General features: G+C 41.4%; 1 protein-coding gene across 1 annotated transcript in view; it reads left to right on the top strand.

Moving 5' to 3' along the window:
* Positions 1-25960, top strand: part of CSTF3 (cleavage stimulation factor subunit 3) — a 48713-nt gene that overhangs the window by 21445 nt on the left and 1308 nt on the right. The window contains exons 4-20 of the mRNA XM_040068640.2: positions 11252-11284; positions 11678-11775; positions 13139-13205; positions 13303-13337; positions 13445-13571; positions 16078-16155; positions 16355-16517; positions 17026-17135; positions 17518-17634; positions 18749-18823; positions 20004-20147; positions 20247-20349; positions 21828-21897; positions 23094-23289; positions 24773-24926; positions 25318-25412; positions 25544-25604. Of these exons, the coding sequence (XP_039924574.1) occupies positions 11252-11284; positions 11678-11775; positions 13139-13205; positions 13303-13337; positions 13445-13571; positions 16078-16155; positions 16355-16517; positions 17026-17135; positions 17518-17634; positions 18749-18823; positions 20004-20147; positions 20247-20349; positions 21828-21897; positions 23094-23289; positions 24773-24926; positions 25318-25412; positions 25544-25604 (1726 nt within the window). The remainder of the gene's footprint in view (positions 1-11251; positions 11285-11677; positions 11776-13138; positions 13206-13302; positions 13338-13444; positions 13572-16077; positions 16156-16354; positions 16518-17025; positions 17136-17517; positions 17635-18748; positions 18824-20003; positions 20148-20246; positions 20350-21827; positions 21898-23093; positions 23290-24772; positions 24927-25317; positions 25413-25543; positions 25605-25960) is intronic.

The following is a 25960-nucleotide window of genomic DNA, read 5'->3' as shown; positions in this document are numbered from 1 at the left end:
TCTTTTCATGACTCCAAAGTCAGACTCTTTAGCTTAAATATGTCACCCCAACTCCTGGTATTTCTTCTCGATATACCAAGAGGGGGATAGGTGGGAGGAAGCTGGGAAGTCAGTTGTGTTCTGTCTCTCTCTTCTTCAGGCTACAAGAGCTGTGGGTTTCTGTACTGCTCTTTTTTTCATCTTCCTCCTAAGAGGTGAAATAAGCTGCAAATGCACCTACTTAGGCTGCATGGGAAATCAATGTTAGCGCATGATTCTTATACTGAAATCTGACATCAGAGCAGCTCTTTTCTCTGCTAACCCAACAGCAGTGAATTTCGGAGACAACATAATGAATTGTCTTTACAGCTCTTGTCTTAGAAGTGCAGATGACTTAAATGGGTTTTAATACTATAATTCTGATAACACAGAATGTATAGAAAAAAAGCCCACAAACGAACAGGAAGCAACCTCACATAAAGTGTTAGTCATTTTGAGCTGACCTCTAAAATTAAAAGACTTCAGTGTAGAGCTAACCCCTCTCACTTTTCAGTGGAAATGTCACCTACATTTCATTTCTAAAGCATGGGAATGTGTGATCTGTGGTTTTATTTTCCAACTTCAGTACATCTCTATGTAGCCAATTATTGAAGTGGGAAGTCACTTATTAAGTTACCTAAGCACTAACATGAACTCATAGATATAAAAGTAGCTATACAAATATTTTTGTCTTGATCCTGTTTTTTGAATAAAGGGACTATTCCCATGGATGGAAGTTGAGCAGGTTTAGCTTTGAGGGCATGAAGTTGAACTTTAGGGAAGAAGAAGAGGAACCCACTTTAAAGACTCTATTTGTACAGTGTTTATGGGAAAAGGCAATACAGTATTTAAATATTCTAGAAATTTGAGGGGTTTGTAAAACAAGCAGTCTCGTTAGCTGGGATAATAATTACACTCAAATTCAACTATTCTGGAAAGAGTATCCAGAGTAGTTATGCAGAACCTATCCATAAAAAGTTTTTGGGTCAAGTTTTTTCTAAAAAGGTTTGCATTGTTTGTGTGGTTTCAGATTAGGTTGTTGGTGATCAGCCCAGATATGGTGACTATATATTGAGGAGATCCTGCAGTTAAACTACTACCTTGAAGGAAACTGTTTTACCACTGACACTATTTTTATTGTCAATTCTGTTTTCTCTTCATGGCCAAAAGACAGAAATCTGGGTGTTTAATTCTGTGATTGACTCTTCAGATACAGTCATTCCTTGTCTAATATTAATTTAATATTATAGATGAGATTTCTTGGTAACTATGATTAAGAATATGCATTCTCAAAAAAGACACGGGGGAATTTCCTTGATTTCTGATAGACCTTTGAAAGATTTTTGATGAGGGCAGCTGCCTATATTAGAAAAATCATTTCCCTGAACTTCAGTAGGAATGCTTCATTAATGTAACCCAAAAGCAGCTCAGTCATAATCTGAGGCAGATTATTGTCCTAGTGTGGTCAATGATTGACATAATCATGTTTCTTAATGATATCATAGGAAATCCATGGCAAAGCCAGGAACTGCATCCCTTCCTTTAAAGATTCTTTTCATAGCACTGCAGTTGAACTGTGCTTGGTTTGGGTTTAGTGGGTTACCTTTGGTAGGGTTTATTTTGTTTATATGCAATATACAACATACAGCGTCTTGTCAGCTGCAGATCGATGCTGGGATGCAGTTGCAGTGAATTACTTGCACCTGAGCATTATTCTGAGCTATTAGCTTTGAGATTCCTGATTTATGGTTTCCTGTGATGAGACAGCTGGCTTGTGTGGTCAGACATGAGAGCCCTTAGGTGCTTGTGGAGGCTGAGGATCAGTCTAATGGGTTTGAGAACCATTCTCTGGGCCATTTCTGCTACAAATTTTTGGAAAATTGCTCTTTATGTTCTAAGAACAGAGGCAAAATACTAACAATTTGTTCTCTGCTAACGAGCCTAGCTGGTCTTGTGCAATTACAAGAGTAAGAAGATTATGCTGTATGATATAATTACATCTTCTAGTACCATTTTTTACTCTCTGAATAACCTGTATTCTTTTTCCTTAGGAAAATTAGCTGGCTTTACTGGGGAGAGCCTTCATTTGAGACCAGTTCCATGCTAGAAAATGTGAGCCATTAATGCATGGCCACTGAATGAATTTGACCCCTTGAAAGGGCAGCAGTTCTTTCTGATCTTAAGATATCTTCATTTAAGCTATCAGCCCTTTTTGCTAAGTCACTGTGGAGGCTGCCTTACAGATGTGTAGCTTTTCCAAATTTTGATATTCAAGGATCTCTTTAAGAAGTAAGATCTCTTTGAAATTGTGAATTGCTCAGGTGTGTGTACTTTTAACATAAGCTTGGTGAATGAACAGAGATTTCTTCCATAAAAATTATTATTATTTGATAGCCGTATTTTACTAAAACAAGTTCTCTGAAATACTGTAATTGACAGTTTGGAAAAACTATGCTTGTCAAACTTATTCTTTTCTGTCCTTTTAAGCAAACTCTTTTCTTCTGAAAAGAATGTGTCAAAACTGTAGGCATGTGATGAGTATAGTGAGAGATTATAAAACTATATAAAACGATAAACCTAATGGGGAACTCAGTGCCCCCTAAAACATCCCATTTTCCCCCAGCTGTAACCTCAAATGACATAGTAAACTTCCACTTTCTTAAAAATTTTGAGGATAGCAAAATGAAAGCAGGAATGATTTGGTTTTAATAGCTGTACATTACTGCAATGGACTCTGATTTCTGATAGACATGAAAAAAACCATGATGATTTCAAATTAAGAGTCTTAATAAATTAAATCTTAGGTCAGAGCCTTGTAAGGTGTGAGATCTGTGTAGTGGAACAATTGGCTTTTTTCCCCCTAAGTGGTGATTCCTCACATACCCTTTATTCTCTGTAGTCTGTTGCAGTGGTCTGATCCCTGCCTTGTTTTTAGGTCTGAGTGTTGCAAGGAATTTGCAGCTCGGATGATGGGGTAGACTGGCACTGGCAGACTGCAGTGGATCTGTGCTCCTCAGATAATAGGCACTGGTGCCTATTATCGTATTAAATCAGCTGAAAAAAGCATTAGAGGAGTGCTTGTGTCCAGTTCCATTGGCCCTGCTGAGGGACTGTTCTCTTCTGAGAAGTACAGTTCAAGTAGACAAATGGTGTAATTTGTCTGATTTTACAAATTAGGGATCTCTAGCCCAATGAGATGGGCCAAATACCTTGGCATTAGGCTTCCCACTTAAATGTAACTTTTCAACTTCAGTGATCTGGCCAACAGATAAGACTGCAAATTTTTATCTCATTGTATTTTGTCGTGTTAGAGATTATCTTGCAATCCATGGGTGCTATATGTGCTTTTGAGTCCTATAATTTGAGAGTTAAATGATAAAAAAATTAATTCTAGGAGGAAAATCACTGCTGCTTTGCATATTTCCTGAGAACTGCAAAGGATCCCAGTAGATCTGTGCTGTGAATGTTAGCTATCCAAAAACATCTTAGAGCATACCACTGCTTCTGTAAAGTACAAAAGACATTGAGAAAGAAATGAGAAGCAGAAGTGGACTAAAGCACATAGGAAAAACCAAAATGCCTAAGCTGGGAAGGAAGCAAGTTTGCAGGGGTTTGAATGTAGTGGGGTGGTATTTTCTGCTGTGGCTTAAAGGGAGTGTGAAATTGAAGAGGAAATTACAAGCCACGGGGCATTTTGAAAATTGACTTTTCATTAAAATGAGATTGAGAATCTGGTTATGAAGGAGAATATGGCTAGAATGTAGTGGGGGCTTAGCATTTGTAAATTACTTCATACAGCTAATATTACATTCCATTTCATAATGGGCAAGTTGCCTAAATAAAAAAGGTAATGGTTTTCCCCGAGTTGGAGAATATATTAAAGACTTGGTAAAAACAAACCAAGGAAAAAAAGCTGGCAGTGCTTATGTGAGTTGTATATCTGGGAGCTTCATTATAGAACAGCCAGTTCAGTAGACTCACAGAAGAAAAAAAAAACAACTTAGACATGGAGCAGTTCTCTTCTTCACCCTCAATTTCTGGGCAGTTTTTAAATGTCAGAGCTGTAGGGTGGTAAAGGAACAGAGAAGTGACGCTGTCACTTCTCTTTTTGTTTTGAAGAGCATAAAATGTGCTTTTCATCATGACTTAAAAGGGCTGCTTTTGCAGCTTCACTACTAATGCATGGGAGATATTTGCTATGATGGGGCTCAGGAGGAATGGCAGTGCAAATAATAACTGGTGGGTTTGGTGTTTAAACATAACTGCAGATTGGGGTGGGGGGTGTGTTTGGGTTTTTTTTTTTAATGAAAGTGTGTTCTGGAAAGAAAGTAAAACTCCAAAGCAAAATGAGAAGCGAGAACTTCACTAGAATGCTGCAGATAGGAAGAAAGAGAAAAGACACGTGAGAAATTGCTTCTTTTTTATAGTCACATTAAGAACAAAAGAGATGTATTTGATGTCCAAAATAAATGATGTAGGGAGTGAATCAGTGATTGCAATTCAGAATCATTCTCCAATCAGTAACATCACTGTAGAGTTTTGTCACCACAGGGGGCTTTTTTTTAAGGCTGTCTATAAATAAATATTTCTCTGTACACCCTCTGTCTGTTTTCTTGAGAGTGGGGCATGAAAACTATGCATTCTTTTCAAAATATTAACACAAAGGAAAGCTCTCCCTGCAGGACCAAGAGGCCAGAATTTCTTGTAAGGGGTAGAGAGACTACTACAGATTTGTCTGTGTAATCAAATTGCACTAAGGTGTAAACCAAAGCACAGTTGCTATTTTTACTCACTCTGTCTCTGAGTTTTTACTTGTTAGTGAAGTGTTTGTTCTTACACTAGAGTAATTATTAGGAAGTAGATGGGCTAAGTAGTTCTTATAGTCCAAACTATATTATTAGTAGCAAAGTTTATTTACTGCAATGCATTAATCCTCCGTCACTTCTAGATCAGTGTTTACTGTAAGAATAGAGAGTTGTCCATATTCTCAGGCCTCGTATTACTGCACTTTTGGAATGCAGTTTGCTTATACCTAAACATTTTCTGTTCAAGTATTTGTATGGATTGATTATTTTCCTGACACATCTGAAAATGAAATGTACTGGGTCTTTCAGTGTAATAGATGAAACAAAATGACATCTTCCAGTTGCAGATTTTTTAAATTGGTAATTATTTGTTTACATAGTTTTTCTAATTAAGCATGACTCTTAACACTGTTTAACTGAGGAATGTTACTCTGCTTGCTGAGGGGGATTTCATGAGTTCTTCTCTTGCACCCTTTTCCAAAGCCACCTGCTCTGAGCTGCTCCCTTGCCACCCTCAGGCTGGTGCAGCTGGGTTCCTTTCTTTCCCAGACTTCTAGATAAATCCAGTTTTATGTTTGCAGTTTCAGAAATAGCCTTTTCAAGCCTTTGGTCTAATTTTTGCAGATAGTGAGGGAGATGTTCAGGCAGAGATTCTCCAGGCTGCTGCCTCTGAGAGGAGAGATGTTTGGTAGGGTATGTTAACTTGATATGCTTTGGTTAATTGTTTCTGAAGGCTGTTGCAGGTTTTATTAAAGGCTTGGTGTGATGAAGCTGTAATGACAGTTTTCAAGGGATTAAGTGAGTGAGGAGCGGTCTTGCCTATTACTGCCCATTCATACAGTGGCTCTCTGTTGCTGCCACTGCCCTGTCTCCGTTTCCTGCTGCCACTTAGCTCCTTTTGAAAATTGCTGCCCTTCATTTCCTAATTATCATTTTTCCTGTAGACATGACCACCGTTTTCTGTTGAAAATGGTAATGTGCCTCAGAATTTTGTTATTAAAAGTCAGTTTTCTCACTATCTGTTCAGTAAGTGCCTGTTCAACTATTTTTTTTTTTTTTTTTTTTTTGGTGCAGGATATTAACTGGTAATTGGATTTACAGAGCTGCAGCTTTGCTGCATTAGCAGAGCCAATATGCTCAGTTACTGTAAAATTTTTTATTCTTAAATACTGTGAGCAAATTGAAAGTGTATCTAACTGTGAATATAGTATGTGACACCTCAGAGATGATGGGGATCGGGAAGCTGGTGGAACACTGGGACAGGCTTCCCAGAGAGCCGGTCAATGCCCAGAGCTTGGTGGGGTTTAAGTGTCGTTTGGACAGTGTCCTTAAGAACATACTTGAGCCTTTTGTCAGCCCTGAAGTGGGACTGGGTGATCAGGGCAGGTTCCTTCCAACTGAAATATTCTATTCTTAGGTTTCCTCAGAAGCAGATTGCAAAATAGTGGGGGTTTTCCCCCCTCTAGGGGAAAAAACAAAAAATAATAATAAAAAAAAATTATAAGAAAAACCCATTATAGCTGGGGTTTTTTGGCAGCTGTGAGTGAATCCCGTTTTTCACGTGATATATGTAGTGGAAACAGATGACTTTTAAATTTTGATGGTTCTGGAAGCTCTAGAAATGGTCCTTGTAAATAGTAGTTGGAGGCATTTAATTTAGAATAATTTTAAGGAACTTTTCAAATCCCATTTTATGGTATTTATAGGTATTTATTAGGGTATTTTATTCCCATTTTGAAATTTAAAAGCATATAACCAGGTGAATGTGAAAAATCACAGTTCTGAATGAAAATATGTAGAATCTCATCTTGCTGCGTTTTGAGAAAATGAGATTTCCCATGGTCAGTGTACTCCATCTCTTCCTTCCAGGCTTTACTAATAGCAGGATAAAAGCTCTGTTTTCACAGGGAATATTAAAACTCTGAATGAAGACAGCAGAAATACCTAATAATTCAAGCCTTGTCTGGTACAAATTGTAGCAAAACAATATATTGCAGAAATTGCATCTGCAATCACATGCTAATGTTTTTAAATAAGGGATTCGGTATATCTGGCACAAATGAAATACATGCTTTGTTCAGCATACATAAAATAAATTTTGCATCCAGTTATTTAGGCAGGGATAGTCCAGCCTCCTTGGGTTAGTGGGCATGGGGAAGTGCAGTGCCAGCCCTGCCTTTTCCCTGCTTTTCATGTGCTTGAGCAGAGCTGGGGTTGCTGTTTGCAAAGGCCATTGCTGTTCCCTGACATGTGGGAAAACGAGTTTGTCATGTGAAGTGCTCACACAATTAGTCACTGACTGCGAGCCTCAGCAAACAGCAAAAGGCTGAACGTGCTGAAGAGAGAACAAGAGATTGAGCATCTCCATCCTGTCAGAGATGCCCTTCATTTGAGGTGGTCTGAACAGTTTGAACTGCTGTGGTCCTTAGCCTGTGCTTTGGAAACAGAGAAGTGTGAATGTGTTTTGTTACACCCACAGTTCTATACTGCTAGAATTGCACCCCACTGCATTTGACTGTGGGGAGTTGCTTTTTTCACCCTAACCGTCAAGATGGGGGGAAAAAAAAGAAAAATAATAATAAAAAAAAGGCAAATGGTCAACACAAATGGATTGAGTGATGATAAATTTTATGTAGTCTGATTTAATTTTTAAAATGTTAATTTTGTTTATCTAATACCCAGTCATGTAACTGTCAATAAATACAGGTCTTTCACAATGAGTTCCCTTCAGGTAACAAACAAAAGCAGTATTTCTAAATGCATATATTTAGACTCTGGTTGTAATTACGTACTGTGAAACAGATGTGTTGTGTTGTGTATCCATTAAAAAAAAGAAAAAAGCCCAAACATTAAGGATGATGCATGCCTTTTAGTGTTTGTAACAAAACCAGATTTTAGGAGAATCCTCAAAAAGGTAACACTCATGTAGCTGTGGTGTTTCTTTCTCTCCCAGTTTGTCCCTCATCAGCTGCTACAGTCTCAGGGGTGTAGTGTTTCTCTTCAGGGCCAAAAAAAGTCTAGAAAACCTTGGAGAGTAGTGCAGGGGCAGTGGGGGCAGTAAAGAGAGCAAGGGGATCTACCTCACCGAGGTAAGAGATGGAGGCAGTGAGTAAGGGAACATCAGATTTTCTGCTGGAGAATTTTTTTTTTTTTTTTTCCCCTGGAAAATAACGATTGATAGAAAATTGTTTTGGGATATAGAAATAAATCAAACCATGCTAGTTCTTAATTATCACATACCAACTATGCTTCCTGAGGAGCTTGATGGAAAGCTGAAAAGGTTAAAGTAAAACAGGGACGCTTTAGGCTTGTGTTGCATGGAGGTTGCCAGACAACTAGAACTAGTATTAAGTCTCTAGATTAGTAAAATCACTTGCCTTGCATAATCATAAATGATTCATGTGTCTTGTAAAAATCTGTTTAAAAGGGTGAAGTGCTGTGTAATTTATGGATTAAGTTTTGCCCTTCAATGTTTGTGAAGCTCGTTACAGGGAATTAAGTTGTGTGTTCTGGGAAGAAATTTGACTCATATTGCAAATTCATCTTCTGCAAAGATAATACAGTATTGACTTAAGTTTCTTATTGGAGTGTTGAATTTAAAGTTACTCTTCCAGCAAAGCAGGTGGTATTTCTCCTTGTCAGGGGCAGAGGAAGGCAGGTTCAGGTGTGTTTTGCTACAGGAATGTCCAAGCGTAGCTGGTCAGACTGGGTGGTCTTTGTGTAGTCTTCAAGGGTGGAGGGGGGACACTCATTACATGGATTTTACTTTGGAATGAGGATATCCCTCAGCTCCTTTGAGTAGGAGGAGGATTTGTGGTGGAGTCACTCCTGTGTGTCAGCCTGTGAGGGTTAGACCTGCCCCTTGAATCAAAGCAGAATAGGAATCTTGGCAGCCTTAGGAATTGGAGGATAAGCTGCTGTAAATATCTTTATAGTTGACGTTACGTTTGTCTTTTAAGGACAAAATTATGGTATTAATGTCAGTTCTTTAATGCTTTCCCACATCTCATCACTGCCTGTTGCAGTGTCTGTCATAGGAAAACCAAGAAATGTGTGATGGTGGGTCCTGGAGGCAGCACCTGCCCTCGCTGGGGTGGACTTTTTCCCCGAGCCAGGGCTGCCCATGGTGTTTTCTTGGGAGTGGTGAGCCAAGAAATGTGAACAGATTCCTGCAGGAGAGATGCTTTTCCATTGAGAGACCCAGTAGGCTTTGGACAATATTGCTTTGCTTTTCTTTCTAAACAAATCCTTCTGCTTGCCAGCCTCCTAACTTCACTATTGCCAAGATTTCTGAATTTTTCGATGCCAAACCACTTGTGTGGATTCAACAAATATGGAACGCTGACTTGTAGTCCAGATGCATTCAGCAGCTTTTCATATATATTATAATCACATAGAAAATATTTTCCTTTGAGTCATAACACATGCAAATAAACTATATACCTTCTTTTCTTAGCAAACTAGTTTTCTTTTCAAGGTCTCCGGTTCTGGGAAGTGCATGCAGTCTAATTGATACATATTCCTTGTGCTCCATCCTTTGATGTTGCCTGGTGACAGTGCTGCCAGGAGCTACTAAACTTGCTGACACTGTTTACCTGGCTGCACCTGGCAGGCAAACTCATGTTTTGCCCTGTCTGCTTACAGCTTTTTGTTCTGAGCTCTTAAAAATTATTTTTCATCTTGTTACTGAATAACTAGAGGGTGATGCCTTTCATCAGTGGCAAGGCCATGAATTAATTATTTGATTTTAATAAAAGAATTCATACTATTTCCTAGCTCACTCTGGTTAAAAAAGAAAATTAATCCTCCATATCTTGTTGGAGGTTTTACTTAATTCAAAGTACAAGGGAAAGAAGGTGCAGGCAGCAATCCTGTGTGCCTAGACATAGAAACCAAGATTCATTTATTCTTTTTCGCTCAGCCAGTGATAGCAGGAGATTTCAGGGAGTGGGGGGCATAGACTGAGAGCTCTGTCTCTTCAGTGAATCCTTTTCATATTGTAAGAGATGCTGGGGGACATGAAAAATTACATTCAAAAAAGGGTGAAGTAGAAATGTCTGGGGGTTTTTTTTGGACTCTTTGCAAGACACAATTAGGTTTACATTCCTGCCGTCCTGGTTTGTGTGGAATTCTTTCAGCCTGGGTGGGATACTGCTCCAGTTCAAGTATGGTACAGACACAAGGGTCCAGTCTGCCTTGTGTGCCAATAAAGTGAGGGTTTTTTTCAATATTATTTCAGTTCTCTCATTTTTAGCTGATCTTTTTTGGGAGTGAGAGAAATGGGGATGGCTCTTTGAAGCCTCTCAGGCTCGGGGTGTTGCAGAAGTAGAGACACTCAGGAAGCAGGAGGCGGGGTGTACTTATTTTAGATTATCCTGCACTCCATGTCTCCTGATGCATCCATTAAAAACTCTGCTGTGCTTTAGAGTGGGAATGATCTAAAATGAAATAATGAATCCCTGATGCAAAGGGTGCTGTTTGCTCCCTACACCATGCTCCTCGGGGAAATGGAGGGGTGCTTGTGTTTCACACCACAATAAAGGCTGGGAATCCTCTAAGTAAACAAAGAGCGATGAGATTTAAAAGGGGAGTTTGATGCTTTACAAAAAAGCAACACAGCGTAACAAACCCTTATTTCATTAAAGGTGCTTTATTTCAAGGCGTCTCTTAAGGGCAGTGTTGATTTTCCTTGTGTCATCAGGGCGCGTCTGTAGAGATTGCTTAGCACGCTACCGTAGCTGGAGCTAACAAATACCTGCAGGATGCCACTCTGCCCTCCTCATGTGCTTTCCTTTGTCCTGTCTGAAAGGCAGCCTGTTAGCTGGGGTCTGAGCTTCACCCCCTGCCCTTGTGGTGTGTGTGTGTGAATGAATGAAACTGCTGCTGACATGGGAGTGTGCTTTGGTACCTCCTCCGAGGGAGCACCAGGGCTGGGGCAGCTGCGGAAAAGCAGATTCTCCGTGGTTATTATTCCCTTATTCAGCATCAGCAGATCGGAGCAAAGTGCACTTTGAGAAATGACTATTCGAGTATAATCCATTTATTAGCCTAGTAGTTTTGTAAATACAGTATTTTACCCTTAATTTACTAAATTTTGGTGTAGAAGCTCTGGTACCTAAATCTGTAATCTGTGCTGAAAGCAACAGGTTCCTTGAAATAAAAGGCTAAATCTGGGTGTTCAAACCAGAAAGCAAATTTGGAATTGTAGAATTAAAAATAAAAATAAAAAAGCTGCTAATTTTGCAACAAAGTACATGACTTTTGTATGTTTAATTATATTTTCACAATAAATGTGGTTACATTATGTGGTGTTTCTGTGTAATCAGTTTAGGCAGACAAAGTACAAGTGCTGTAGTACTGTATGAAGAATATATTCCTACTATTCTAAAATAGTTTCTTAAGTGATTTTTTTTTCTGCTTCCCTGTAGATTAAAGCAAAAAATTATGACAAAGTGGAAAAGGTGAGTCATATTAAATATATGTAATATATCTCTATAACAAGAATCAGTACCTTGTGATTGGGCTAAATCAGATTGAAAAAACGCTGTAGCTCTCACTGAATGTGAAACACAGATAAAAAGTATCACTAAAGTTAACTTCCTGTTGCTATCAAGCTCTAATCAGTGAAGCATGCAGGGGGATTTCTCTGCTTAATTTTCTCCAGTTCCCTTGCTTTTAAAGCATCTCCCATGGAGATGCTTTAAACAAAAGAACGAGTCGTTTAACTTACTCTTTCTTGCAAATCTCAGTCGAAATTACAAGGGTTATTTAAATTCATTTTGTATAGCTTTAAAAGTAGAAACCTAATTTCTGTATCTGGAATCCTGATCACGTCTTCTTGATGTATTAAACAGTTATTTCAGCGCTGCCTTATGAAGGTTTTACACATTGATTTATGGAAATGTTACCTTTCCTATGTACGAGAAACCAAGGGGAAGCTACCTAGTTACAAGTAAGTTCCCAAAGTTGCTCTGAATTATTCTAGTTTTATGGTGAATCTCTTCTTGATTTTTGACCAGGGGATGGGGAGGAACCTGGGTGACAAATCTGTCTGGGGATTTTCTGTCAGAGCGTTAATACATAATCAGCATTTAGAAGACATTAAAGCTTCTTTAATTGAGTTGGCTGGGTAAAATTGGTTCCTTAGTCTGGATTCGTCTAACAGGATGGGATAAGAGCAGCAGAGGAGCTGGTGTATCAACTGCTGGCTGCAGTTCCCTGCAGATGGGATTGCTGCTTGAGCCAGCCTGAAACACATTTCCTCCTCGTTGTCCTTGCCCTCAGTGTCCTGTTTAGTCTCCACAAAATTTGGCACTGGTTCCAGCTGAGACCAGTAGCGGTAAAGAGTTCAGGAATTGGAGGAAGTTTTGGAATATGTAAAAAAGTCATTAAATTTAGGGTGTCAGAATCTGGGGATACGTTAATCTTCATCTCTTTTCAGTTATTACATTTTGCTTGTTTATATTCCTGTGGGTTGAGTTTCAAAAAATACCAGTGACTTCCAGCATATATGAACTGTTTCTTCCCCAGCCCACCATAATTTCTTTAATTGGTAAAATGAGTAATGCATTAACAGAGAAAATAAGCAAGGGGTTTTCATTTATTTTTACAAGACTGTTTTGAAACCATTTTAGAAGTGTCAGTTTATTCAGTTTGCCCTTCCTCTGTTTCCCCTGTTAATGTGGTCAGGGAGGTCAGAAGGTACTGAAGTGTGTTTGAGTAAAGGAAACTAGGAGAAAAGTTGGGGAGAGGAAAAACAGCTTTCACTGAAATTTAACCAAGGAAATTCTGTAAACATTTTAAATTTGAGGGAAAATACTTTGAATTTGGGGGAAATAAGCAATCATGTGAAGTATTCTGGGCAGTTTCCACACAAGGGAGCTACTCCTAATTGTCCCAGGCTTTTGGGGTTCCTGGAGAATTATAAAAAGATTTGGGGAACTCTGAGGGGACAAAATAAGAAACCATGGGTGCATCTGTCAGCTAAGATGTGGAGAGCAATTGGTTTCTTCTCAACTTCATGTAGTATTCGTGGATTTCCACTGACTTGGGGTGGGCCAGGAACTGTTAAAGTGCTGGATTGCCACCAGTGGATTTAAATAATTCTTGAATAAAGCAAACAGCCAAAACCTCAACAGAATCTAAATACAGAATTTAAAGCTATCTGAACACCAATTTTTGCTCTCAGCTGTTGAATGATATTTCTCATTCCTTGATGTTCGGTTAGAACTTGCTGCCCAAAAGAATACTCTTAAATAAAGAATTTTTAAAATACTAAACACTTGCTTTATGGTCTTTGTGGTTCTTCTCCTCAGAGAAAAAATGGCACAGGCATATGATTTTGCTCTGGATAAGATTGGCATGGAAATCATGTCATACCAGGTATGTTTTCTTAATCGAAGCACATTTTATTTCTAATTTTATGACAAGTACAGCTAACCGTTGGTTTCACTATATGTAATATTTTTTTCTCACCTAGATCTGGGTGGATTACATCAATTTTTTGAAAGGCGTGTAAGTACCTCAAAATCACTTTTTTTAAGCTCAGTTAATGCAATGCTGATGTTCCTGCCCGTTGTGACCTGTCGTAGCTGACGTTGCTCTCTCTCCCCACTGTTTAGAGAAGCGGTAGGATCTTATGCAGAAAACCAGAGGATCACAGCTGTCCGTAGGGTTTACCAGCGTGGTTGTGTGAACCCCATGATAAACATAGAGCAGCTCTGGAGAGATTATAACAAATACGAAGAGGTAACCAACAACGGGATTCTTTGTGACATTCAGAAGGAAAGAGTTATCATGTAACCAAATATGGTGCCCAAGCTATATCCACTAAACAAGTATGTATAAAAGAGATGACGAGCAGTATAAACACATTTTTTGTGTGCAGTATGTACCAACTCCTGTGGCAAAGCTCCACGAGTACCTGAGTGATACTTTAATTTCTTTCAAAGACTCTCCATGAGATACACTTGACTGTCCCATTTCCCATCTGGCCCGGTGGAATTGCTGGTGAGTGAGTGAGTGAGCCATCATTGTCCTCAGTGATGGAGCTGGAGCAGCTCAGCTGGCAGTGAGGCCTTGTGTCCCCAAGGAGGCACTCCCCTCCTTTCGCTTAGAGTCAAACGGGGTCAAATGGCGTTCAGCTGGGATGGTTTGGACTTCCTCCACGGTGTTAAGTTACATGGTCTCAGTGCTTAAAAACGCTCCTCACCATCCTTCACCTGAAGCCATTCCAGCACCCCTCCAGGTGAGTCTGCTCCCACACTGTCTTTAGCCAGCCTAAGCTCAGCTCACTGCCCTTTCAGGCCAGTTTGTAGCTGCACCTTTAGAGTGTATTTTTAAACACAGCTGGTGAGCAAGCAGCCCCAGTCAGCAGCAGTGTGAATGCCAAGCTGATGTAGATGCCCTGGTGCTCAGCACTGCCAAGCAGGGATGCCCATACAGCACTGGTTGTGCACAGGCATGGTCACTGTGGGTCACTGTGCCCTGAGCAGGAAAGAAGGGCCTATTTCTCTTTCCTTGTTGCTAATTATGCAAGTTGTGAGCTTGGTGCCCTCTCTTGTTAATAAGGCCCTGGTGCTTAGCTGGTGGGAGAACCTCTGGGTGAGATAACTCAAGGTGGGAGTACTCTGGGTGGGAAAAGCTCTGGGTGGGAGAACTCCAGGCATCCCCAGCCACAAGCATGTACCATGACAGCTCACTGCCCCACAGGTGTTTGGAGACACCGTAGATAGTCTGCTGTCACCAGGGAGGATACCCAGGACACACCTTCTCCAGTGTAGGAAAATCCCCAGCACAGCTTCCCCATAAACCACCCCTTCCCGTCCCACACAGCAAGCAAAGGCTGTCGCTGCTGGTTCCTCCTGCTTTCATTACACGTGGAGAGGCTGCCAGAGCAGTGGCTCAGACCTGTCCAGTTTCCAGCTGAGGCAGCTCTGGCTGACACCTGGTGCTCCAGGCAGTCCCTAGGGCTGTTCCCTGGAAGCTGAGGGCCGGCGCTCTGCTGGGACGTGGGGATCTGCCTGTCCTCTTCTGGCTACACTGACCTCCAGGGAAGGGGCTGCTGCTCATGGTGTCCTGGCACAGGGAAATGCTCCTCAGCAGAAGGGCTCTTTGAGGGGGAGGTGATTCCCCGTGCTGGCTGGTCTCAGTATGGAAAGTTAATGGTCATTTGCTGTTAATTCAAGCTTTCCTTGAGCTCGGCTGTAGCCACCAGGTAACAATACCAGCCTGTCAGTCTTTAATTAACTAAGTGGTCAAAAGTGGTAGAGCTCTTAGGGAGACGTGTTTCAATGGCAGAGAGACAATCTGGCTCACAAACCTGCATGGCTGCTGAGCTGGGAGTGCATCCCAGGAGAGTCCTGCTGCATCCTCAGCCTGGTCCTGGGTTATCTGGGTCATTACTGGGTTTGTGTGCCACACGGCCCAGTTTGCTGTCCCAGACAGTGCCTTTGCTTCTGTAGTGAAGGCAAAGCTTCCTTTGCTTCCCAGCTCAGGTGCCTCTTTGGACTCAGGCTGAAAGCTGTGCACATCTTCTGCAAAGTCTTGGCAACCACGCCAGCAAAATCCACCCAGACACAGGCATCAGCCGAAGGGTGGCAGCTTTTCCGGCCTAAGAGCAGTTCTTGGAGGTTTTGTTCCTGCCAGGACCCTGTGCCCAGGGCCTGGTCACCCCCAGCCCCTGCTGCTCTTGCCCAGCAGCACGGCAGAGCCCTCTGCACACGTGTGCAGTCCTGGAGGGCTCTCACACAGCGCTGACACATCTCAGGCCCCGGCTGACAAAGGCACGCCTGCGGCAGGGTGTGTGTCACATAGAACCTCTTCTAATAGCTGTCAGGTACTTCAGGAACAGAGGAGCTGTGAGCCTGGAGGTCAGTCTCTGGTACTCCTTGTACAAGAAAATCAAATTACTCATGTGCTCTGTCACTGACCGTCATTTAGGAGCAAAATTGTAAATCGCAAATACGTTGTTCCCACTTTTACCCACAGCAGTTCATTGTATTTCTGAAAGTGGTTGAAAATAAGCTGAGGTGCTTCAGGTCACTTGAATTTTAGTAGCGAGCTTATCTTCTGATACAAGTCCTTGCCCATATATTTATTAGGTGAAATAAATATTTTGAGATTGGTATTTTAAAATAACTTACTCCTTGCTCACTTTTGCATCCCCTTTCAAGCTCTTTCCTGTATAAAATAAGATTCAGTATGTCCAGAGTGAAACTGTGCATTCCCAGTTCCTTTTTTCACCCTTCTCCAGGGCATCAATATTCACTTAGCCAAGAAGATGATCGAGGACAGGAGTAGAGATTATATGAATGCACGACGTGTGGCAAAGGTACAACCTTCTGTTGACTTCTCTTTGTTCTATTTAATCCTACAAACCAGCATAAAACTTGGTTCTTACTTCAAATAAAAGTGCATCAGCCTAATAAGGTTGATACGCTGAAATATTTCCATTTGTTTTGGAAAGCATAACCTAAAGCAAGCATTCAGTGTGTATGAATCTGTTCTTCAAAGCACTGCTTCTGTTTCAGGAGTACGAGACAGTGATGAAGGGCCTGGACCGCAACGCTCCCTCCGTGCCCCCACAAAACACCCCCCAAGAGGCTCAGCAGGTGGACATGTGGAAAAAGTACATCCAGTGGGAAAAGAGCAACCCTCTAAGAACAGAAGATCAAACTCTCATAACAAAAAGAGGTAACTGGATGTCGTGCTAGGGCACAGAGGATCGTGTTTCTCAGCTCCAGCATAAGTAAGGGCGTGATTTGGTGTTCAGGGATCGTGCTGGAGTAGAAGATGATCGAGTTTCTTGAATTGTGTCTGTGTTTCTGTATTAAAAAAACAATCTAGATTTCTCTAAAGCCAAGCTGAAAGTAATAAATGGATTTTGGGAGACAGTGCTATCATTGTGTGCCACTGAACCTCCAGTGCAAGTCAGGAAGGAGTAGATTGTGGCCTGATTTTATTGCTGATTTTTGAGTGAGCTGTGCTTGTTCCTTCCTCTGTGGACAAGGCAGGTTTTAGCTGCTGGTTATGGTTCATAAAGTTCCTGGCAATATAAAAGAACTGCAGCAGTGATCATTGTATGTGAAGCCAATTATTGTTGATGTTGTCTGATTTATTTGATGAATTTTGTGTTCCGTACTTGGGTTGTACAGTGGTGGTACCGTTTCCAAGGAGTGTTTCTCGCATGTTTTGCCCACAGTGATGTTTGCCTATGAGCAGTGTCTCCTGGTGCTGGGCCATCACCCAGACATCTGGTATGAAGCAGCTCAGTACCTCGAGCAGTCCAGCAAGCTGCTGGCTGAGAAAGGGGTAAGCAGCTTGCCACTGGCTTTCTCTTATTTCCTTGCTCTGACATGGTGTACTGTCAGTTTTTCCTCCCAATCAAGGAGGAGGGTGTGAAAAATAGCTGTAGCATGTTCAGAATTTTCAAATGGGGAAATTAAAGATTATAAGAAATGATAATGTTTGCATTTTAGATAAGAATTGGGGAAAATTGTTTCCATCTTGGCTGAGGGATTTTTTTTTGGGCCTGATTTTGTGATTCCTTAAGTACTGGGGAGGTTATAATCTCTTTGTTGGAGCACTGAATGGAAATTTAGTGGGGCTTGTCACACACAGAAGATACTCCATAAATTGGCCTTCATTGTCAGAGATGCTGAACAATTATATTATTATACTTATTTTATAACAGGACATGAACAATGCTAAGCTTTTCAGTGATGAGGCTGCTAATATTTATGAAAGAGCGATCAGCACTTTATTAAAGAAGAATATGCTTCTTTATTTTGCATATGCAGATTATGAAGAGGTGAGCAAAAATAGTCATGTACTGACATTAAAATCCAAATATATCTCCCATTAATAATGTCGTTTATTTGGAACATACTGAGTACACAAAATTCCGTAGAATTAATTTACTGATTCTTCTAGCCTTATTCTCATTCAGTGTTTCTGAGATGGGGTTGACAAAATGGAGAGGAAAAGCCCAGAGCATGAGCTACAAAAGTCTTGAAAATCTACTGTCTTCCCATTTCAATATTGCCTGTATTTCTGGAAGTATCATAAGGGTGAAATTACAAATTTACAATTTCCCAGAGCATCAGCTTCTTTACTTTTAAAATGGGCATAAAGGGCACCTTTCCTGTCTGATTCTTGGGGAGCTGAGGTTTGTGTTGGCACGGCTGTGACAGGAGATGGGAGCCACCTTTGCTGCAGCTCTCTGGAGAAATCTCTTTCCCCAGGTCACCACCTTGCTGTGCAGCCTCCACAAGCAGCAGTGCCCCAGTGGTGTTTATTCCACCAGGAATTCATTCCCAGTGGTCAGATGAGGACCGTGGAGTTCTCTGTGGGGTATAGTTTGCCCACTTATTTTATCGTGACAGAATCTTTGCAGGGAGACCTTCAGGACAACAGTGGGGAGAAAAGCCTTTGCCTTTAAAAGAAAGATCCTTCCTTGGTTTTCAGTGCAGCCTCCTGTGTGCTGTGTCCTGGTTTTCCAGGCTTCACAATACAGCCTGGAGGGCAGGGAACAGAATGGACTATTGGAGATGTGTAGGTTGGAGAGTTAAGAAGGTGGTTTTCCTACCTATCTGCACATTACTTTTAGACAGAGGTAAAGGATACAGTCTTTTTATGTCAAACACCTCCAGTGGCAGTTCCGCTGCAGTATTACTACATCAGGAAAAGACTGGAGAGACTCTTAAAAGCATGTAGGTAACCGCTAGTGGGAAATTAATGTGGGAAGTGAAAAATGTCTGCACGAGACAGAATATGTATCTCAGTAAAGGGACTGACATACCCAGTGTTCAGCCAGGGAAAAACAGAAACAGGAAGATTCTAGTTTTGTCTTCAGCTTGAGTTTTGCATTCTGGGAGATGACCTGGAAGGGAGTTACTGAGCACTCTCTGTTTGCTTTCACTCAGAGCCGGATGAAGTATGAGAAAGTGCACAGCATCTACAACCGGCTCCTGGCCATCGAGGACATCGATCCCACGCTGGTAAGATCATCCTTACTGTCTCCACATTCCTCTGGATTGCACCCAGTGCATGCACAGAATGGAGAAGTGCTTACAGGAGTTCCTTGGGGCACAGGGATCATGGAGCAGGTGGAGTCCTGAGATGGCAGAATTAGTCTTTAATCCGTTGAAATGTGCTAAGTCATGTGCACTTTCCTCCTCTGTCTCTTTTACACAGTCTTTTACCACAAGTAATGAAGATAAAAGATATAAAATATTTCATAACCGTCCTGTGGCCATGTAGCTTGCAAATAAATCTGTAATGCACCGTCAAGGTATCAGAGTGTTGCTGTACCTCAGCTGAAGTGACACAGTAAACGCTGTCCATGTGCCAGCTGTGGTAATGCTGAACAAGTGGTGTCAGAGGTAACCTGCCCTCAAAAAGTTACTTAATTTACTATGAACATAGAGAACAAAGCATGAGGAGGCAGGAGAAGGTGTGAAGTCTAACACTAAACAACAGGTCAGTGTCAGAGGAGGGGTATCCATTTACTGACACTTGCCATTCTTTAGAGACACATCCTGCTGCTTCCCAAAGGCACCTTTTGTGGGAAACTGTGTACCAGTTCCTGCTGCTTGAGGAATGCTGCTATTTGTTATCTAATTCAGAGTGAAGGAAAGTTGAATTCCAAAGAAATGCAAATCACAAATTGGCTGCTGAATTAAGTAGCGCATTCATTATTTCCTTGATCAGGTATAAATACTTGCAGGCAGGATGATTTGTGTCTTGTATAATGTTCAGTAAAATGCTTCATCAGGCCTTTTGGCTGTTCTTTGGCTTTATGGGGATCTGAACTTTATTGGAAAGTTACCATTTTTACAACAAGCCTTAAGTTCTCTGAAGGCACCACCTTATGTAAATTACATTTGTCTCCTTACCTCCCCTTCCTTGAAAGATCTGTGTGTTAACTACTGTCTTTTTTATGGGATCAGTCTTAGGTGTATTCCATTCTTTTATTAAAAAAAAAAAAAAATCTATTAAAAAGTTTGCCTCGGTATTTAAAGCAAAATGACACAGAGGCACAAGACAGCCTTGTTTCTATTACAACTCATTTGCTGTATTTTGTGAGTCAAGTTTATTTCAGACCTAGTAAAAAACTTAATGATATCCTGGTGTTCTTTGTTAGCACTGATGCTATTTAAATATTAATGTGCACCTTAGGTTTATATCCAGTACATGAAATTTGCAAGGCGAGCAGAAGGCATTAAATCCGGAAGGACGATATTTAAGAAAGCGAGAGAGGATGCCCGGACCCGCCACCATGTCTATGTTACTGCAGCTTTAATGGAGTATTATTGTAGTAAGGTAATCACAGGTGCTCACCCTGATCCTAAACAAGTGTCAGGAGGGTGCACAGCTCACTGAAGCTAATAACTATTTTTTTTTTCCCCCCGATGTTTGCAGGATAAGTCTGTGGCCTTTAAGATTTTTGAGCTAGGGCTGAAAAAATATGGGGACATTCCAGAATATGTACTGGCATATATCGACTACCTTTCCCACCTTAATGGTAAGCTTTAAGCTTTGAGAGGTCTAATGAAGCATCACTCTGTGAGTTTAGGTCCAGGCCAAGTTCTTGGTATTGAAATTCTTCTTGAAGAGCAATGAAACCTCTTCATGAAGCTCAGTAGTTAATCTGAACACAAAACCTGCTGGTTTGTCCATACTGGAGCTCCAGAAGTACAGTGACATTAAATCTTGATTCTGCTGAAGGGAGGACAGTGGACTTTCCAAATTGTTAACTCACTGGCAGTGCAGGAGTTTTACAGCATCTGCTGTGAGCAGCGGGAAGTACACTGAGACATCTAAATTGTGAGGAAAAAGATCCAAAGGAGTTTACAGTCAGCATGAGAGGAGTGAGGGATTAGCTGCTCCTGACTAGAATGAATTTAAACTCGTTCTCCCCAAGGAGATGAGATGAGATGAACAAGAAATAAAATCAATATTGGGCATATCAGTCATGCTTGGAAGGTGCTGGGGAGCTGCAATGGAAAGAGCAGGGCACAGGGGCTGGGCAGACCCGGGCAGGAGGTGAAGATGGTGGTGGAAGGGCTCTGGGTGGGATTCCCTGAGGAAGGGGCTGAAAGGAAAGATGAAAGGCTTAAAAAGGAAACCCAAGCTGCTGTGTGGATTCTGCAGCACCAGGCACCATTCATCTCCTGTCAGACTACAGTACTTGAGTTTTTCAGGCACTGGGAGTTTAAAGATTTTGACTGATTTTCTCCTGTGAGCTGTAAACGCATAGATTTTATCCAAGTTGAAGTATATTTAATTTTGCACTAAGTTATTGTGGGTCTACATGAATATTAACAACGCCTTTCTGTAGGTTGCCATGAGAAAAAAAATTATCTTAAAACTCCCTAGTGTATTGCTCTATTTTACCCAGCAGAACTCCCAAAACCCAGGAGAACTGATCTCTGAACTGTGAGAGTAAGAGGTGGTGCCATTCACAGGGCAGGAGTTGGCAGCTTTAGGAACAAACCCACCAACCCCTCCATGCCCCCAGCAGGCCACGTGCAAACACTGACTGCTTGCTGGGAACCAGGTCTAGTAATCTGGGGAGAACTTCTGAGGACTATACAAGCGTATTGATATTGCCCTGATTTAAAAGGGAAATAATGAATCAAAAGGCCAAATTTAAATTTGCCATCATATGCTATTGAGATAATGAAAGAAAATGGATAAAATCCCCAGAAATCCTGAAGAGATGCCAAGCAATAGCTGTGCTGTTATAAAAGAACCTGTATTAGGATCAGTTTGTCACTATCAATAGAAAGACTTCCAAAGAACAAATTCACATTGGAATTTAACATCAGTAAAGTATTATGTGGGCACTCAGATCTCTTTTTATACTTACTGAAATTCAAATCCATGAAAGTCAGCCTTATGCTTAATTCAATGTACTCATCTCTTTGAATGGACATATTTAACTTGCCTTTAATATATTTTACTCAGTGTGATTTTTTATTTTTCTTTCTATTTTTAAAGAGGACAACAATACGAGAGTTTTGTTTGAACGTGTTTTAACTTCAGGGAGCCTTCCACCTGAGAAATCTGGGTATGTCTGCAAAAGCAGTTTCACTCCACTGGAAAAGATACATAACCCCTTTCAACCATAAATATCCCAAAGAAATTAGAAACATGAACAGCAGGAGAAAATTAGGTGCAGATGTTCTTTCCCTCTTCGTGCTGTCCAAAACAGCACCAACTGTGACAGATTTGGGAAAGTCCCTATCCCACTTCTAGTGAAATCCATTAATTTATTGACTTCAAAACCTCATTGATGCAGGATTGTTGAGGATAGAGTGCAAAATCCTCCTGTACAGTAAGGATTCAGTGGTCTGAGCTGAGAAGGTAAGTCAGGAATTTGTCGAGGAGGGTGCTGAGCATCTCCCAGCCATGAAAATAAAATAGGGAAAGAACCAGAAAGGACTTGGATTAACTACTCACTGCCATATTTTCATTGCTACTTTTTAAGTTTCTTTCTCAAAAAAAAAAAAAAATGCTCACCAAAGCCTTGCAGTCTGAGGGTTCACTTCACCATTATTATTCTGGTAGACAAAAGCATCAAAACTAAGGAATCAAATATGACACTGCTGTGCACATTCATTCTTCACTTTAGTTCTGATCTTTTGTGAGAAATACTTTAATGCCCAGTTTAAAAGTGAGAAAATACAAGAACTTAAAGCTGAACCTTCTTCAAAGGTGAACTCCAAAATTAAAACGAAAGTTGAATCAAGTCCAGAACTCTGGTCAGATGTTACTTAAGTTATATGTGAGATTTTCCATGGAGAAATCAGCAGTAGCTATATATGTTTTGGGCTGCATAAAATTCTGAAGCGCTGCCTGTTGTGTTCTTGCCAGCTAGAATATGCTGGTCTGTGCAGAGGAACTGGATCATAATGCGTGGTAAAAAGTCCTTCCCACATCAGCATCAGAGTGAAGCTCTGTGTACAGGATGAGCAGAGTGTTTGATAAAAGCTCACCTCAAATGCTGAAGTCCTTGGCTTACAGAAATCCTTTCCTTTCTGTAACAAATTCCGTTGCAGTCCACCAGACTGAAAGCTCTTACAGAAATACAGAAGGCACAGGGAGGGTAATGCCTGTTTTAGATGCACTTAAAGTAAATAACAGAAATGGCCATGCACTCCCAGATGGTCTCCTTTGGGTCTGTCCTCTTGCATGGTTTTAATTGGCTTGTGCTCAGTAATCCTTCCTCCTTCAGTAACTCTCAGTGTCCCTGTTCTGTTCCAGGGAAATCTGGGCTCGGTTTTTAGCCTTTGAAAGTAACATTGGGGATCTGGCCAGCATCCTGAAAGTGGAAAAACGGAGATTTACAGCGTTCAAGGAAGAGTATGAGGGCAAAGAAACAGCTCTGCTGGTGGACAGGTACAAGTTCATGGATCTGTACCCTTGCTCTGCCAGTGAGCTGAAGGCCCTTGGTTATAAGGTAAGTGGGTAAGAACACTTCAGTTCACTGTTGTTCTTTTCAGTCCTGGGAATCTGGAGCAATTCCTTGTTTAGGACTTGCCTTACAGTCCTTCCCCTTGCTAGAAAAGCAGGTAAAACAGGCCTCCTCCTCCTCCTGGTCTCGTTGGGCAGCAAAGTGCCAGGGGCCAAGGGCAGAAAGGAGCAAGGACCATCAGTAATAGCTGCAACTTTGGGTATTTCTGGGTACCTCTCATCTTCCCATGGAAAGGTCAATGTGTTAATGCCATCACCATGCAGCTACAGGACTCCACACCTGTGGTCCTTCAAAAACCAGAGTTCTCTGGGAAATTTGTAGGATCGGGTCATCTGTATGTAATATGGCTGGCTGTCCTTCTGCTCTGAGGTGGCAAAGCTCCCCTGACTTCGCTGGGAACCACATCAAAGCCCTCATCCTGCAGTCCCAAAGTTTGCTGTGAATGGCTGAGGAAAGCTCTTGACAAGGATCAGTGGCTGCCTCTTTTTTCAGTTGTTTCTTAGGGCTAGAGTGCTTTGGCACTGCCACGTGGACCTCAAAATCTAGGCCAGACCCCTGGATCTGGTGGACTCCTGTTTTTTTCCTAACCACATGCAGTTTTACTGTTTCTGTCATTTAACACTTTGGGGAATCGTTAGAACAGAACAGGATGTTGGTTTACTTTTTTTTAAGGCTGCCAGAGAAGCAGAAACAGCTGATTGCCATTTGCATGGGCAGGAAGAGATCCCTCAATCCATGCCTCTAAAACAGTGCCTCAGCTTCTGCTTACGTCTTACACAGAAAAATCATTTATGAAAAATACAGATGCCATCAAAGTTAACAAGGCAGCTGAATTGTTCACCATCACAGAGGTGTAAAATAATCTGATAGGTGGAAATCAGATTCCCATCGAGCCACTGAATATTTTTCTTTGAATGCAGTGGGGGCAAAGTTATTTTGAAGTTAGATGTGAGCTTACAAACAAGTATATTTTGCTAAGTGCGTGCAGGGCAGCGCGTACCTAAGATGGTGCAGCCCTGGGGCTGATTCCTGCCGCTTGGAACATGCCAGAACACAGTCCTGTTTGAACTGATGCTTTGCGTGCCTGCTGACTGCCTTATGCTTTACTTCTTTTCCAGCTAAAGCAATCTAGGGAATGAAATGAGGGAGAAATGATAGTTGTGAAGGCCTAGTGGTCTGCACCTGTTCACCTAAATCCTCAACCTAAAAAAGGAGCCACTCGAAAATGACAAACACGGTCCCATTCAGTAGCAGAAATGAGTGTTTCCATTCCCAGCTGGGCCGCTGCAGGATTAAAATGTTTAATGAAACCGTGCAAGTTTTGCCCAGATGGTCTTGTAAGAGGACATCTGAAATGATAATGAAGACAAAGTGAGAATAAGCGACTGGTGCAGTGAGGTTTTGTTCTGTAATTGAAGCAAGCAATGTGATCCTGCCAAGTTCAGCGCTCTCTAATTGGCTTTCACAGGATGTCTCCCGTGCCAAGCTAGCAGCAATAATTCCAGACCCTGTGGTTGCACCTTCCATCGTGCCTGTCCTCAAGGATGAAGTCGACAGGAAACCTGAATATCCCAAACCAGACACTCAGCAGATGATTCCATTTCAGCCAAGGCACTTAGCACGTAAGTCAGGCTTTGGGAAGTGGTTGTGTTTCACCTGTGGCGAGTTAGGAAGCTGGGTGTTCAGCCAGCCTAATCAGAGGCTTTCCTACTCCTCAGTCATCTAAACCTGTACTTAACTCTTAGGCTGTCATTTCGCTGGGTTGCTGAAGGGATGTGTGTTTTAATTAATGCCAAGGTCACATGGAAATAAGTACAAGGAGTTTGGGGTCTGGTAAATGGTAATAAGCTGTTACACACACTGCTCACAGAGCAATCACTGTGTGAACAATATGGAATTAGTAGAGGCAAAGGGGACAGGGTACTAATTACTTGTATCAAATAACAATGCAGCGCAAAAGCAGCTCTGGCCCAGCTGTCTTGCACTGGCTTCACCCAGCTTTTCTCCCCACAGCTCCAGGTTTACATCCTGTCCCAGGCGGGGTATTTCCTGTTCCACCAGCAGCTGTAGTTCTCATGAAGCTCCTGCCACCTCCTATTTGTTTTCAGGTTTGTTTCAAAGAACTCCCAACATTTCAGAAAGCTGTGGAAGCCATTCTGTCATGACAGAACCACAGTGTGTATCACTCTATTGAAAATAACCTTCTAAACTTTTTTTTTTCCCTTTGGTAACAAATCAGGGTCCCTTTGTTCAAGTGGATGAGCTCATGGAGATATTCAGAAGATGCAAACTGCCAGACAGTAAGTTACTTGTCCTCTCTGGAGGCTGTGCTAGTGCTGCATAAGACTTGGGTTTACATATGGATATTGCTGTCTAAAACCCAGACCTCATTTACAGATTGTAATTAGTGTTTAAGAGCAGAGGAGATAGGGCTGGAATCTGCATAGAGATGTTTGCACATTTACCTAGAGGGAGTTAACAAAAAGTCAAAAAACTGCAAATCACCAGCTGCTCTTTTAATATGTCGGTGGTATCAATTGAAAGAAAGAAATGAAGGTTTTGAGAATACCCTTTAAAGGCAGCATTTCCAGCAGCATTGCAGCTGTAACATGAAATTACAAATTTGCAGCACGGTGAGGGCATTGGTGGGGATAAC

This window comes from Hirundo rustica, chromosome 6 (assembly GCF_015227805.2).
Source record: "Hirundo rustica isolate bHirRus1 chromosome 6, bHirRus1.pri.v3, whole genome shotgun sequence".
In the NCBI taxonomy this organism is placed as follows: domain Eukaryota; kingdom Metazoa; phylum Chordata; class Aves; order Passeriformes; family Hirundinidae; genus Hirundo; species Hirundo rustica.
This window is presented reverse-complemented; position numbering and strand designations above follow the sequence as displayed.